General features: G+C 42.9%; 2 protein-coding genes across 3 annotated transcripts; both read right to left on the reverse strand.

Moving 5' to 3' along the window:
- Positions 1-2,136: 2,136 nt before the first annotated feature.
- On the reverse strand, positions 2,137-10,518 carry prrt2 (proline-rich transmembrane protein 2). 2 transcript variants are annotated; one of them, XM_086017002.1, is made up of 5 exons: positions 8,922-10,518; positions 7,631-7,938; positions 6,975-7,264; positions 6,751-6,880; positions 2,137-4,243 (listed from the first exon to the last, which is right to left on the reverse strand). In XM_086017002.1, the coding sequence occupies exons 1-5, from the start codon at positions 9,227-9,229 to the stop codon at positions 4,227-4,229; spliced, it is 1,053 nt and encodes a 350-aa protein (XP_085873128.1). In that variant the 5' UTR covers positions 9,230-10,518; the 3' UTR covers positions 2,137-4,226. The 2 variants fall into 2 exon arrangements, with proteins under 2 accessions (XP_085873128.1, XP_085873127.1); XM_086017001.1 differs by lacking the exon at positions 2,137-4,243 and having other exon boundaries at positions 4,258-6,880.
- A 139-nt stretch (positions 10,519-10,657) lies between these two features.
- On the reverse strand, positions 10,658-16,527 carry kif22 (kinesin family member 22). The gene is made up of 13 exons (XM_086017000.1): positions 16,363-16,527; positions 15,961-16,158; positions 15,192-15,319; positions 14,939-15,090; positions 14,445-14,654; positions 13,698-14,088; positions 13,024-13,147; positions 12,695-12,809; positions 12,160-12,328; positions 11,710-11,804; positions 11,176-11,376; positions 11,038-11,097; positions 10,658-10,930 (listed from the first exon to the last, which is right to left on the reverse strand). The coding sequence occupies exons 2-13, from the start codon at positions 16,146-16,148 to the stop codon at positions 10,901-10,903; spliced, it is 1,863 nt and encodes a 620-aa protein (XP_085873126.1). The 5' UTR covers positions 16,149-16,158; positions 16,363-16,527; the 3' UTR covers positions 10,658-10,900.
- Between the last annotated feature and the right edge of the window lie 106 nt (positions 16,528-16,633).

Here is a 16,633-nt window from a genome sequence, read left to right on the forward strand (position 1 = left end):
CACATTAATAGAAAATTAGCCCAAAACCAAAGAGTCTCAGTCAGAAAAATACATTGGGGGGGGAGGGAGAAATAAACACTAGTCCCAGAGACGTGAACACCATACAAGCGTTCTGTTTACGACATCACAAAAATGACTTTGCTGTGTGTAAAAAAAATAAAATAAAAAAAATAGACACTGATGGCACTGAAGCTGACATCACAAATGCTGGTGAGAAAACGCACCGCAATGCCGTTTATCACATTTTCTTCAAACAATCTTTCGAAAACAATGTTCATTTTTTCAGGGTCGGCGCCCCAGGTGATATCATTAAGCCGGTAAGAAAGTAATGTTCGGCTCATATTCCATTTCAAATCGGCAACCTAGAGAGGACGCTACGTTCACTATGAACGAGTCCAGTGAGAGCAGGCAGCTCATTTGCCATCCTGTAATTGGGTGCATATTATAAACATATTCAATTAGAAGACCATTTCGTATGCGGACTGGAGGAAAACACCCTGCTCCCTCTTTTTCCACATGACATGTAATCAGTTCAAATGTGCAAACGGCAACGTAATTCTCTACGCACGAGTCACAATATTAGGGACACCAGCGCAAACAAAGTCAAAGCCTTTGACCAAATAATGTCCAGTTTTGGGAAGTATTTATTTAAGAGGACTGCACTGGATCATAAAGTGGATAGAAAAAGTCTACAAAGTCTTTAAATCGAGTCCGAGTATCCCTAATTAAAGCTCAGATGTTCTGCCAAGGCTTTTGTTTTACTATATCACAGAAACCTGATCTTTGACTTTAAATTCACTATAATTAGAGCTGTTGCCCACATTTTTGTAGTTGCACCTAATATTTGTAAAAACATAGCATTTGTACTTAGTGACTTTCACCACCGCTAATTGGTGACCAGAGAAAGACAGGCTAGCATTTAGCAAACGTGAAAGTGTCCAAAACATTGACACATATTGGTGAATTAATAAGTGCAGAATACCGACATATGGCTCCTCAATAAATTATTCAGTGGGCAGATTCACCTCATTCATAATGCACAACATCCTCGGTGGAGAGAGAAAAATGTAAATAACGCCGCAAAGAGAATGAAAGGCGACAAAATGTGATGTCATGATTGAACTAAAACATTCGGCAGTCTCACACTGGTGGGGAAACAAAACACTTTGGAAGCGGCGCGGTAGGTCAGAGCGTAACGTCCAAATGCGCGTGCTTCTTCTTCCGCTTGTAATTTGTCGTTATTGAGCCTGCCGAGCCACGGGATGCTGGCGGCCACATGCACCACAGAGTGGTTGCTGATATGAGCCAGCTGGATCTCATCCCACTGACCCACTTAGTGCTTATGTGGACAAATGCGAGCGGCTACTGTACAGTAGCTGCTGTCAAATTAGCTGACTCACTGCGCTGCACAGTATCGTTGCCTGTCAACATGTCAACACAGTGCAGGGGATTTAAAAAAAAAAACATTTTTTTTTTTTTTTTAAATGCTGCTCTGTTAGAGCTCCATGCTCCTCCTATGTTGTCGCACAAATGTATAGTTTTTAGACATGCACATCCATATATGGGTCTACGTGTTTTGCATATCGTCACTGTCCTGGGGAAAAATACTTGCGTGCAATTTTGGAACAAAATGTTAATTTTCACGTTAATGCGATGTCTCTAACGCGGAAACGCCATTCACGTAAAAATACGAACATTTTTTTTAAAAAAATGGACAAGTGTTTTTCAGGAGAGTGATGATATGTTAGCATTAAGCTAGCACTTGTTAGATGAAATTATATGGATTAGTTGAAGATTTTGTCATTTAAATAGTCCACTCTCTTTTGCTTTACGTGTCACTTTAGCTTTAACTTCAACTTGGGCGTGAGATATCTTGAAGCAAGCACTCTTTGCCTCTTATCGCAGGCGCTAAGGAATTTTTTAAAAATAGTTTTATTATGATTTTGCGAAATTTAGCAAGTTTAAATGTGTTTATAGTACTCGCCCATGCTTTAATTAGATTGTTGAAAAGCATTTGGTCTCTATAGCACTGATTTTCACATATTGTGGGGGGGGGGGTGTATTTTACCCTACGCCCCAGTGTTTCCTTCAACAAAGGTTGCGATAGACAATCCCTTAGCAGTAAAACAAGTACCATCCACCTGCATGCATTGTGCCTTTATTATAAATGTACTGCATAAGTATAATATTCCAAAGTGCCGACTCGTGGTTCATACATGAATTAAAAAAAAAAAAAAAAAAAAATCCCACGGCATGCCAGTCACCACAAAGACAATCAGAAGATAAGAAGAGTAGCCAGCTGGTAATAGGACGGCCTGGGTGACTACACCAGGTCAATTATTAAACTCATCACTATATCGATCAGTATATACACCTCTACAACTCATGATTACTAGAGCAAACATACAATTGGCCTCGACAGGAGTCGACCGAGTACAGTGTTGTTGTAAGAAGCCAGTTGGTTTGCATCACAGTGAGAATCACAGGCAAAGGGTACACAGGAGCACTCAAGAAAAGCCGCTTGTAAAATACACCGAAGAGGGAGTGAGCGAAGGCTTCACAAGTCTTTTGAAATATATATACACAACTCTAGAAAACATGGAGAGACCACTGCAAAAATGACCACTTTCTCTGACTTGGATTAAAATGAACATTTACTTATACTGTACTTCCCAAATTCCAAATGCATATATTGTCATTTACAGCATTTATCAATAGATTTAAAAAATTGGTTGAGTGTTTTGTTTTCACACGTTTTTTCCCCAAGCTGTATGTATACATATTTTAATTTAATTCATGTACTTGTGTATATAAATAATTTCAAGGGTGTCACTGTTAGCAATATGAATTTATCTTTCCCTAAAAGGCTACCTTGTGACCGAGCAGCGGCGCACGCAAGCTACGTTCACTACTTGGACGCCAGTCACCTGCTACTTTGTTGACCCCAAAGTACACACACAACACACACGCGCACACACGAGATCGTTTACAAATATTATCAAAAGATAACCTGTGACCGACACATTTGGAATCTTAAAGCGCACTCCATGGCCACTTCATTAGGTACACCTTCATAATTTCAGGACATCCAAAACAAAACAGGGTCATTTTATATAAAACAACACCAAAAAAATGGAATCGTGCACAAAACAACCCAGAAAGTTGAGTCAAACTGACCCAAATTGAAGTAGTGGATTGGTCCATTTGACCCAATGGGAATAATAACATTTTTTTTTTAAATTAAAAAAAAAGGGTCAAAAGGGTACCAACCCACTACTTGGGTCAATTTGACCCAACAGTCTGAAAAATTAACCCCCAAAAATTGGGTCATTTTGTATGGGGAAAAAAAAAAAAAAAAAATCACCCAGAAAGTTGGGTCAGTATAACCCAAGTAGCAGATCGGTCCATTTTTGACCCAAATGATGATTATTTTTTTGACTTGACTGTTTTTGGAGTGCTTGAGTGTATTTTCATCCAGGTGGAAATCTTTGCCGGTCTTGGATGTCCTTGGACTGCTGCAGGTGTCCCTAATGTTGTGTCCGGAGCGTGTACGTTGCTACACTTTAAATGGTGGAACTCACAGTGCTTCAAAAGGTGGCAGCATTAAGAAGATTGCGGAATGTTTTGGCCCTGTGTCAACAATTGAGACTTCAATCTTTTCATTTTTTTTTTTTTTTTTTTTTTTTTGGCACGTCGTTTGCTTTTTGACTTGCGTATAATCCCTTTGCATTTTGGCCCCTCCCCTTGGTAAGCCTCCGTTTGATCATTGGCAAGGCGAGGCACAGTCTCGGAACAAGGTGATGGAGACGCTTTCTCCTCTGGGAGCGAGATTGTGACGGGTGGGGCGGGTGGAGTCTCCGTGTATCTGAGGGGATTTGGCATGCCGCGAGCGCGTCCTGGGATCGCCGCAGTCGAGGTGTCCAATCCACGGCGACTTCAGGGACCAATCAGTTTGTCTCCATCCTCCTTCAACAATAAGCAGGTGGACGTTCCCAATCGCCCCCTCCCTCCTCCCCTTGTGACTCAGCAGCATTTTTTTTTTTTTTTGCATGTTGTCTTCCATGAGTAAAAGAGACTTCTGTAAGATCGGAGGGCTAGAAAATAAGTGGCTGCGGTTGGTTTTAGTCACACATCCAGGTAACAACTAGGTGGTAAAAAGACAGGCGGTGCAGGTGCGGGCCGGTCGGGATGCGGCTGCCTGATCCCGTTTCATGCCGGGATGAAACTCAGGTTTTCACATTGACTAAAAGAAGGAAAAGGAAGCGGGTTAGTTGGCGAGATGCTGCGCAACTCACCGGCCATCGTACAGTATAAGAGTGTTTATGACACAATGAGGGATACTGGATTAAGACCGATGTGGATATTTTGAGGCCAGAGCCGAAAAAAAATAATTCAGATAAGTGATTAATCAGCCGATACATTTTTTAAAATTATTTAAACAAAATAAATTATTCTTTGGTCACTGAATCCTTACAAAAATAAAGATGTGAATTACTGGCAGACTATTTGACCTTTTTTTTTTTTTTTTTTTACACAATACTTTGTCCATAGATTTTTGTGATAGTTTGAATGTCATTATCTTTGTCAAAGTATTCATTTGTTAATAAAAAAAAACGTGGCAAAAATCTGACAAAAGGCAGATTTTTCTCAATATTAAAGAAGCTAATATAATAATAATCATTATCACATTGCAACATTAAAAAATAGCATTTAAAATTTCCCCCCCAAAAATGAAGTGGCATGGGTACAGAACATATTAATCTCCAGGCATCACAAAAAAAAACAAAAAAAAAATCTCTCGGTTTAACGAGAAGCTGTGAGCAATTCCTCGACTAGAGGCCATCGCGGAAACGTGTGCAAAACAAACTCCGCCAAGGAAGATTATGCAAACTACTCAACCAAATTCCACAAAACGTAATCCGCATGAAGGTGACATTTTATCCGCGTTTTCCTTCATTTCTCAGGAAATGAATGAACGCGTCATCATGTCCAAATTCAAACACACGTGCGAAGTCATGACAATTTGGTGCAAACGATGCCTTGGCGGAGGTCTTCTGCACCGCTGCCAGTTCCATTCCAGGCTGATAAGTGAACTCATCACAGATGTGTTATGAGAATCCCTTTATTAGCCAGATACAAGAACATACATCATAGTCGGGTGGTACAGGGGATAGATAAGAGACTTCACGGCGTGTACAAGCAAACGGCACACTGCACAGCACTACAAACACACGCGCGCGCGCACACACACACACTAACATACAACTCTGTGGCATGCATCGTTTGGAGCAGGAGATCGGACGTGCAAACGATACGTCAGATGACGCCATGACAACGGGATTGAACACAGATGGAAACAGGAACCGAAGGTAAAATATCACTGAGATGGATTGGTTGCGTAGAAGAACGATGGAAAAAAATCTGGGAGTCCATATTTCGGTTCTCGATCTTTTTAAAAAAAATAAAATAAATTAAAAAAAAATGTCCTTGTAAACTGAAAATAAATATGTCTTCTAAATTTGACAGTGCAAAGTGTAAAATGTAGGTTGAAAACACGGGAGCGTGTGCCCATTTCTCCGTCTTTCCTACGTCCACACATCACCAAGGTTATTATAGTGAACGAACACTAAAGAAATAAGTCAAACTTACCAAAACATAAATCGTTAAATAAAATGTTGAAAAGAAAAATTGAAACGACTTCAATGATAAAATGTTCTCATTTTAATTGTTCTTAGAGGGGGTTCAAAAGTCTTGAGAAATGAAAAATATTATACCTATAACTAGTGCAACGTCATGTTTGAAAAATTCATATCCGGACAACGAGGCACTCTAAAAGAAAAAGCAACCACACGCCGCCAGGCTCATCTGACTTTTTTTTTTTTTTTTTCCCCCTCCTGTTCGCTCTTCCGACTTCTCCAAGTGACACGCGGACACTCACGGCCAACAATGAGGCGCTCTAAAGCGGCCGCGCTTAGCCCGTAGCCTCTGCCCGCATGTTCAGCACGACACTGTTCTAAGTCTTTGCACGTTTTGAGTAATTACCTTCAAGCATGCAATGCATTTAGGAAAAAAAATGTAAATACTGAAATGACTTTACACTGTTTTTGTCATGTTATGAGATGAATATTGATTCACACACAATTACGTTCTGTTGATCTGCATGTTTTTTTTTTTGCATAATATTGATGGTTTCTGAATGTGATAGTGGTGGGCATTAAGAGGTGGATTAAGTCAGTGAAATCCTCACTTAATGGGGCCTATTTATCAGGAGAATCTGTGTTCGGGGAAGGCGAGCATCTTTAGATCATGCTTGCAGCAATTAAAAAGGCCATTAGAAGGAAACGGCTTGCAGGGACTTTTAACACCAGGTGAACGGGTCAATATCATCAACACAGTGTCGGACATGGAACTATTAAATAGATGAAGAAATAAGGAAGAGTTATGTCAAGAAAAAAAGGGTGGAAACTGTTCACAGATGGGCGACAAGACAAAAGATTACATCACATATGAATGGCTGAGGGGGATAATGTGGCAATTCAGCTCTTTTGTTCTGTTTTTTTTGTGTGTGTCTGTGTGTAAGGGGGAGAGAGGCAGGGTCACTTTTATCCCTTTTAAAGATATATATATATATATTTTTTAAAGTTCTCAAGTGAAGAAAAAATTCATATGAGTGACTCAGCAAAAAGAAGGTTAAAAAAAAAAGGTGGGGAAGGAGATGGAAAGTTTAAAGGTCAGATTTGGGACACTCACTGGCCAGGTTGACAATGCAGGCGATGATAATGAGCGTCCCGCCCACTAGCGACACCACGGACAGCATCTTGGCCACGCGGCCCAGACGCACGGCGCCGTCCAGGTTCCCTTGCTCCAGGCTGTTCTTGGACTGGGAGGGAGGGAGGGAGGGAGGAGGCGGTGTTTTCCCAAATTGTGTAAACAGAGGTGCGCAAGGCACAGTGGCTGAAACGGCAAAGTCTCACCATGATGGAGTAGACGAAGCCCACGATGTTGATGGGCCACACGGGGCAGAAGCAGGCCAGCACGGAGAGCAGGAGGTAGTCCTTGACCTTGGTGCGGTCCAAGGGGGGGTTGGTGGCGATGCTGGAATGGCGGGACAGCGAGGGCCTGGGGGAGAAGGCGGTGTAGCCGATGGAGCCCGCCCGGCTCCCCTTCCTGGTCTTGGCGTGGTGCGGGTACGAGATGGAGTGCTGACGTCGGGGAGGCGACGAGACCACGGGGGAGGTGGCGTCGCCGGCGAGGACGCCGTTACCTGAGGGGCGCAACGGAGCGTCTCTGAATCCAAGCATCTCCAAAACCACAAATTCTCAGGGTTAGGGTTTAAAAAAAACAAAAAAAAAACAAAACGGGCACTACAGTGGACAGCTATTTACAAGTTGCTTTCGCCTATATGAATCCATCTAAAAAATATATTTATATTGTAAATAATAACATTAAATCATAATTAGTGCATGAAAGGGTTAAAAATATTTTTAAAAATTGTGATGAATTAATATAGGCGAAAGCAACTTTTAAATGGCTGTCCACTGTAGTAACCACTATGGAGCCAGCCAGCCAGCCCACACACAAACAGGTTGCCAGGTGGCTCAAATTTGGTATGATTTATGTCAAGACTCACTGCTCTTGAGCTTCTCGTTGATGACGATGACCAGCTCGCCTTTGGACTTGCTGCGTGGGGGTCCGGCGCCGGCCGGGCTGCTGTTGCTGCTGCTGCTGCTGCACAGGAGCTGCTCACCCACGCCTAGGGAGGGGCACGGCATGGCCACCGACACTTGGCTCAGCTCGGGCTCCTCCCGGTCCAGCAGGGACGGTCGCTCATCTCCGGGCCAGGTGGAAGGAGACGACGCGGGCATCATGTTGGCAGCCGTGAGGATTTTAAAAAAAGAAAATGGGGAAAAAAAAAAAAAAAAAAGACAGCAGGCGTATCTAAGGGAACAGAGGATGTTGCATCAGAAGAATGTGAATTGTTATTGCCATGACAACAAATGGTGCTGTAATGTGATATTTTTGTTGATGAAATGAGGAAAAATTCAGTGCATAATAGTAATTTTGTGTCCAAGCCCTAGTTTTCTTTGCCAGTCTTAAAGATTCATGACATAAATATGTATGATTTTGGTCCCAACATATTTACTATATTATAGTCGCTGTACATTGTCATATTATTTTCATTGATAGAATAGTAAGAACAATTATATATTGCAAATTACTCCATAATTTGTCTTCTTGCACATTCATCTTAAGAACAGGCTACTATACAGGTCCAGACCAAAGTAACAGGACATTTTAGGTGCTTTGACAGTTTATTTTCCACAATCAAATCCTCTAAATCAGTGGTCCCCAGCCACCAAAATCTGTGATTATGTGAATTTCCAAAAACCAAATACAGGGTTTGCTGTAGTGCTTTATTTATTTATTTATTTATTTGTCTAAGCCCTGGCATTTGTTTCTTTCAAGTGAAGAATTGACTTTTTTTTCCCCCAGATACCCATAATGCTTTGTTGGCAAAGAGATTGAAACAGATGAATGCTGCACAAATTAAACATTGCCATGACGACAAATGGCGAGATACAAACAAGCCAATAGAACACTCACATAATGAATATACAGCACAGTGCATATGATAAAAGCAGCAACGCAGGTGTGCACACAACCTATGTACACACAAACTAACAACACGAGAAAGGACAAAGCGGTGATGGGGGTGGGGGGGTGTTAGTGAATGAGGGTGAGGGGAAACAAAAGGACTAATCCTCACTAATTAGCTGGCTGCGTTGTAAACATGAGTCGCATTTGATTCTTTGGGGGGGAAAAAAAATGTGTTTTAAAAAAACAGCATGCTTATTTTAAGCCTCGCTCAATGCATACACAATGTGCCTAGTAAGGAAGAAACCCCACAACAAGAAACTGACCTTTTCCTTTTGTATTCAGGCGTTTTGTTGTCAACACAACAGCGGCGAGTCGAATGCTTGCATCGCACGTTAATGACCCGAGAAGAAAATAAGGAGAAATGGTGATGTTTTCGAGTGTGGGTGTTCGCGCATCCGAGCGGAGGGCATCCGTGTGTGAGGATGGGGAGGATGAGGAGGATGCTTGTAGGGAGGGAGGGAGGGAGGCGAAGGGTACCCCAGCACGCAGGGCGGGCCGAAGAGCCGGATGAAGGGTGTGCACAAGTGAAAGCAGACGACGTGCTGTTGTTTACAGAGATGATCGATAACATTTCATTGTGCTTATCGATCTGTGTCAAACTGAGTTTGGGACCGCCCGATTTTAATCATTTAAGAGCAGCAGTGTCAAACGTGATTCCATCGCGGTTATGGTTGCCCTCAGAGGGTCCGGACGGGTATCAGGGTTGTTTTATATATATATAGCAAGATACAACTGCGCACAAAATGCTTATGTGTGGCCTCAATTAAGTGTAACGAAATGGGTAGAACGTGCGTCCACGAAAGACTGTGTTTACAGTTTTATAAACAACGTGGACGTCTGGGTAAGCAAAAGGAGCGCACCTTCGCCAGAAATGAAGTCGTCTCGCCCTTGCTGAGGGTGCGTTCGATCTCTTATCCACGTGTCCAAGTATCATAATTTGAGAAAAAGAAAGAACTGGAAAGGGAGTGAGGAAAGGAGGAATAAAATTAGTTAAAGAGAGCTAGAGAAATAAAGATTTAAAAGGAGGGAAGGGGACTCCGGGCCAGTCAAACAACACAAGGAAGGTCGTTGTTGTCAGGATGCATAACATTTACTTCATGTCAAGAATACAAAAACAACCTCGGACGTGTTGGGATTTGTCTAAAAAAAAAAAAACCGAAAGAGATCGCACCATCTTCCGGCGCAAAAAGATAACTACAACATCAGCACGAAAGCATATGGTCACAAATCTACGTAAATTGTATTTAGTAGCCATTACTGAGTCGGGGGAAATTTTTTTATGTCCCCACATCTTACCAGTATATATATATATATTATATATATATATATATATATATTTGTTTAAGAAAAACAGGTAACAAAGCCTCATTTGATTTATTCAACTCAACCATAAATAGTTCCTTTTTACAGGTACCTGAAAACCTCGTTTAAATTTGGCTGGGGAAACCCTTTGTAATTAAAAGATAGTTCATTTTTATCTGAATGCCAATAATAGCATTACTCCAACTACTGAAATAAAGGTTGCAAATGAAAGCCAAGGTTAACGTTTTTGATTTATGCGTGTATACTAGCAGTCTAGGCATGACGCTAACTGGTCAAGAACACATTTTTGGGAAAAAAACAACAACACTGAAACACTCAGGGCTGAAAAATATAGAAGACTTACCAATCAGCATGGTGTCGTTCAGCTGAGTCAATTTTTCTCCATCTTCCTCTATGGTTAAAATGGATTTAGCAACAGGATTTTGTTTATACTGACAAAACGCCTTTTTTTAAATTTTTTTTTTACTACAGACAATTTACTACCGACTTCATGCCTGGTTTGTGCTTTCAAGGCACCGTCAACTGTGGGAGCGTACAGTATATAGAAAGGTGGATGCGTGCCATTCCAAATCCTGTCCAATCAGCTAATTTCTATAGTGTCGAAACTTCAAAGATGTAGCTACCGCTCAATTTGTGAACTTCTGGCAAAAGTCATCAATACTTCAACACAAAGTGATTTTTTTTTTTTTTTTTTTTTAATATCAAAGTTCAAAAAAAAAATTCAGGAAAAAAACTTTTGTAGAACTTTGAGGTGGTGGTGGGGGGGACACACTTCCATTTTCAAACAAGGCTGCGGGCAATGTGTAACAATTAATGCGCTTTGAAGACTTTTCAGGCGCCTTGTACGTCTATATATACACACACTGCAATATATTTGTATCGGCATCATAACCCAACCTCCCCCAAAAAACGAAGGGGATCACTTTCCCATCACACTCAAAAGGTTTGCCTGAAAACAGAAAGAGCAAAAGATGAGCTTGTTCAGCCGATACACTGGATTGGCCACTTGGTTCGGTCCACGTGCACAATACCACACAACTGTTCTTGACCACTTGCCTTCATGAAGGTGGAAAATCTTTTTTCCGTCATCCCCTCGACTTGACTTAGGTCTTCCAGCTGCGTGGTGACAGTCCAACATCACAAGCAGGAAGCGCGGCAGACCGTAGCAGTCGACGCGACACGTCCTGCACGTACCTTGGAGAAAACGCCGCGGACCTCCCGCCAGCCCAGGATGAGCTTGGCCTTCTTGTCGCCGATCTGCTGCAGACTTTTCAGCTCTTTCAGGGAGCCCGTGTTGAGGATCTGGAGAATCTTCTGCCTGGCCTGTTCCACAACAGACTTGTCCAGCTGGGACTCCCAGCCGCTCAGCATTATGTTCTCTTTGCCGTCCGGAAGCTAGACAAGGCGCACAAGTGCAACACACACTCTAATCATCATCATCATCATCATCTCTACAACTGTCAGGGGTGGGCGAAAGAGGAAAACAAAACAAACCTCCAGATGCTCCTCTTAGTATACTTCACTATGTAATTTGTATTTTTTTTTTCATGAATTTGAATTGTATTTCTCTTCATTTATTTCTGATCAATAACAGATCTGAAAGGAGGAGCTGACAGTCTGGTTTCTTTAAAAGGATGTAAAACAGAAAAGCAAGAGACAAGACGCCCATAGTCATCTGCGGCATGTGCGCGCGCACGCACGCACGCCGGTGACGAGCGGGACGCTGACCTCAGCCTTATCCGGAAGCGAGTCGGCCACTTTCTTCTTGACACAGACTGACTGCTTCCTGACGGTGAGCGGCTTGAGAGGTTGCAGCTGGGACGCTGCAAAAGGGGAAGCGAAAAGCCGGGTCACGTTGCGGCCACGCCGCCATGAATAATCCAAACTATTTTAGCAGTGACGCCGTCTTGCTCAGAAAGCGGTTTAGACCAAGAATGGGTCATTCAAGTCGGTAACAATGCTCGTCAGCATTTCGCCAAACGGGTGGCGGCCAACATGTTGGTCACTATATTAGGTACACTTGATCAATATAGGCGCAACATCAAACAGCATATATATATATATATATATTTTTTTTTTTAAAGGTCTTGGAGACAGGCGTGATAAACAGAATGTCAATCTGCAGTTCAAATAAACCGCCAAGCGGAGCACAAACTTGTTCCACCATGAAAAACTTACAGTGATCCTGCAGCGGTAGGACCATAGCTTGCTGCGTGTTGCCTTTGGCGACATTGGCCTGTTTTTGCTGCAGAGGCGCCGTGTTGCTCCTGAAGCCCGACTTCTCCTTCGGCAGCTGACTGAGGAGCAAGGCCTTTCTCGCAAACTCCCCGTGCTCCTGTTTGAGCGCCTGCACGGAGGGAAACAGAAAGAGCAGGTATCAGCGGCGGTTGCAAGTGAAGCACAACTACTTCGCTACAGTACTTCAGTTGATTTTTCCGTACATAGTTATCCTAGTAGCTAATCTATAAAAAAAATATATATATATTATATATATATATATATATATATATATATATATATATATATATATATATATATATATATATATATATATATATATATATATATATATATATATATATATATATATATATATATATATATATATATATATATAAATCTGTATTTGTATTTAAGTACAGAGTGCGAGTAATTTTGCCACCCCACGAACGGCATAAAATTGGTTTAAAAAAAAACAAAACAATGAAGTTACCTGGATCTCTTTGTGGGCCGCATCCTTCAGCATACTGACCCCGTCTTGGTTCTCGCAGCACATCACCCGCTTCTCCAGAGCAAGCAGCCTGTCCATGACTGATGGTTCGGACAGACTGAGAGCGTGTGTTGACAAGCAGAAGACACCAAAAAGTAGGCCGGCGGTCAGATCAGAGGCTTTATGGCTATACTAGTCACATGTGCACGCCTGCTGACAGATGGCAAGAAAGCAAGGCGGGGCGGGCAGATGGTTGCTTTTGCTTTCTGCATACGCGACCCAATCTTGGCGGAGCTCAACAATACGCAAATGTATCCGATTTTGCAAGACACCTGGGAAGGTCAGTCGATGGCGAGGTGGAGGCCTCCTGCTCTGTTTTCTTCACGTCCCTCTGCTTCTTCTTCTGAGGCTCCGTGCCAGACTGCCCCGGCTCGTGCGCCTCTCTGGCCCGTTTCACTGGAGACGAAGGAAGCGGGAGGGAAATGAGCAGTTTAGTATGCAGGGCACAAGACAGAGCAACACTGTTTGTCTGGAAAGATGCCACTGCATGATTTCAGGCCGCATTGCAGTGGCTGAGTGAAAGCCAACTTGAAGATCTGCAACTCTGACACTGCCTTCCAGACAACTGGGAAAGGTGTATTGGGGTGAACTTCACTTGGAAGAAAAAACAAAAATAAAAAAATCCGGTGGCGCTCAATGTGAATGTAAAACGTCACAAAGATTTCCTGAATTAAAGCGAAATGAAGCCCTTTTTAAAGACCACAATTAGACTGGCTTCAGAAATCCACAAACATCCTGCCATCTAGTGGTAGCACATGTAATTGTTCTGCCTGTCACTCCACATCGTTGGCATAGAAAAGAGGATCACAGATTTATTATTTGCAGTAAATGAGATTACTTTTAGAGCAATTAAATAAAACCGTTCTCCTTTTCAGACCTGCGAAGAACATGTTTGTGGGATCACAATTTCTTTTTGAAAAAAATAGTGAAAATCGTTCGCCATCACCTGGCAACACCGCCACAGTTTCACGTGTGAAGGGCTTGTTGACGATGAGCTTGGACTTGGCGGCAAAGTTGAGGGCGCTGACGGTATCGAAGCAGTACTCGTACTCGGGGGCGATGTTGACAATCATGAGCGAGTGCGCCGAGCCCCCGAGAGAGTCCTGCAGCAGGCGCGTCAGTTTGCTGTCCCTGTAGGGCACGCGCACCGACGCGCCCGACTTAAGCGAGTCCACCACCTTGCTGAGGGTGAAGAGCGACAAGTTGATGGCGCCGCTTTCTTTGAGGCGGATGCCCTGGTTGCCCGTGCGCCGGTTGTCCTCCGAGCCCGCCAGGTCCACCAGGTAAAGCTTGCCCGTTTGCTGGCGTCGGGGGAGGCAGCGCTGAGTGCGCACCACCTTGATGGACAGAAAGTTTGAGATTGGCCAGGAGCAAAAGGGAAGACGAGTATAGGACAAAAGAGAATGAATGTGAAAAAAAAAAAAAAGAAAAAAAAAGGATAGCAGACACCTGCTTGTACCTCTCCCAGAAAAGTCCCAGAAAGCCCAGCAGTTGCTAACGGGAGTGTTAGACGAGAGGATTGATTTTAGCACCGGCTACCAAATCCTGGCCTACTGCACAAAGGCCACGACCTGCTAAGATGCTCTAAGACCACATTCCTTAATTTGGACACCCCGTTATTGTTGAAGCCACCCATGAAGAGATTCAAAGAAAAACTATGAATGACAAAAACGCCAAGTGGTTCTGCTCAAACCTTTATGAGGAGGACCGCATGGCTGCGGCTGGAGCGCTGGTTGAGTTTGGTCGAGGCTGTGGTACGATTGAGGCTGGCCGGCATAAAATGGCGCTCAAAATCAGAGAAGGACGAAATTGTCGTGTGCGTGAGGCCGGGTATGAGGATGTTCTTGTCTTTGTCCTCCCGGATGGGCAAGTCCTGGCAGCTTGGTGACAGAAGATCCAGCACCTGAATAGTGCAGATAGAGGATGGTAAACAGTGCGACTGCGAACAACTTCCTCTCAACCAAGCTTGGCCAATTACAGTCAAACCTCTGCTCTATCGCAGTTCCTTATTTACGTCCCACTATAGCGCAGATGTGTATGGGTTTATACAAGGCCGGTTCCGATCGCATCATTTCCAGATCGGTATCCGTTGAAAAGAACCGGGTGGATTTGTAAGATATCACATGCAATAAACAGAGGTTGACTGTGCTATTCAAAAGGAGAACAACTGTGGAAGACCACCCATACCTTTTCATTGTAAATCTCTAAATAAGACATTCCAATGGAATAGTCCCAACCCTCATCCTCATTCTGAGCGTTGACCAGGTTGAAGACTTCCCCAACTGCACGAGGAATCACACCGGGTTGTGCTGAACTGCCCAACATGGTGTGCGTCTTGCCTTTAGGTGGGGGAAGGCAAAAAAAACAAAAACAAAAAAAAACAGCTCACAATCGCTAATTATAACACAGCACATTACTTGTATTGAGAAAGGCAACATACCAGCTCCTGTTGGCCCGTAGGCAAAGACGCTAGCGTTCTGGCCCCTGGTAATGTAGGGTAGAATGGGCTTTACCGATGTCAGGAAGACCTCTTTTTGCGTCGTTTGCTCACCGTGGAACACGTCAAAGCTGAAACAGGAAGTGCATCATTTTTCTGGAGATGTTTTATTGCAACAATATCACACATTTTGTCGGTTCTACAATGTTGCACTGTTTGAAACTGAGTCACTGACCATTACAGATCTTTACTTTGTTTCTGTAACAAGTGGAATTTCTGCTATTTCTTTTACATAATAGTTTAAAAAAAGACAACATTTCAAGTCAGAATATTTAAGTGACAATTGTCACTGGCCGGCCAAGGTTCTCTTCGTGGACAAATGTAACAATTCTTTTTATTATAATGTATTTTTGTTTTGTTAAACCAAGCATTTCGATGTAAATTTCAGTGAAATTGGACATGCGGAAAGGTATGCACGGAACTCGTTCGTAAATTGAGGACGTTCTGTATAAAAACGTGTCTGAGTTTAATTTACCATTCAAATGAGTATAATAATTAAAATGCACATGCCTTCTAAACTTTGGTATTGGTGATTTGAAGTTATTTGGCAAAATAAGTCCTGAATCACCTGTTCATTAACGCTTGTCGTGTGTATATTTGCTATGAAATTATAATCTAACAAAGATTTCACTGTAGTAGTTCACAAGGTAGTAGTTCAGAGACCCCTGATAGTTGATGTGCGGTTGATGGAAGGTTTGCAGACGAAACTTACTGGTATTTCAGCGTTTCTGTAGCATTCCTCCAGTTGACAATCTCCAGGTTCTGAGAGTCCAGGCCCCTCACACAAGGTCCCTCGCCTCGCTCGTCCTGTTTGTCCATGAAGGGTCGTAGACGAACAGCAACCCTCACCCGAGAGATTTTCTTGCGTCCGCGGTCTGAGACGGCCACGCGCTGGGCCATGTTTTGACTCCTGGACGATATGTGCAAAGTAAGTAACTGAGTAATACAAAAAAAAAATGCTAAAAATGTCACGGTACATAAAATTTTGACATATTTCAGAAAAAGCTCAAATAACGAGTCTTGTTAGCGGCTAACCGCTAACCCACAAGAGACGCAAACACCGCATTTTATGGAGTGATTTCAAAGCATATATCAATATGTACCCATCACTTACCGATGTTATGTACAAAATACCTGAAAGGATGCCTTTATTAATGTCTTAAATACCGTCCTAAACTCAAATTCAGCAGCATTGTGCCTGGCCGCTGTGGCCCTCTTTAACAATGGCGATCAGGAGCTCAAAACAATCTAACCGAAATCTTTTCAAACGAGGGCCCACGAACGCGGAAACGACAATCAGCCAATCAGAACGCCGGCCAAACGGGCAACGTGACAGTCAGCCAATCGGAACTCCCGAAATATTCGACACGATACTGCGCAACAAT

Source organism: Filicampus tigris, chromosome 19, assembly GCF_054856515.1.
Source record: "Filicampus tigris isolate MCC_2025a chromosome 19, RoL_Ftig_1.0, whole genome shotgun sequence".
Lineage (NCBI taxonomy): Eukaryota > Metazoa > Chordata > Actinopteri > Syngnathiformes > Syngnathidae > Filicampus > Filicampus tigris.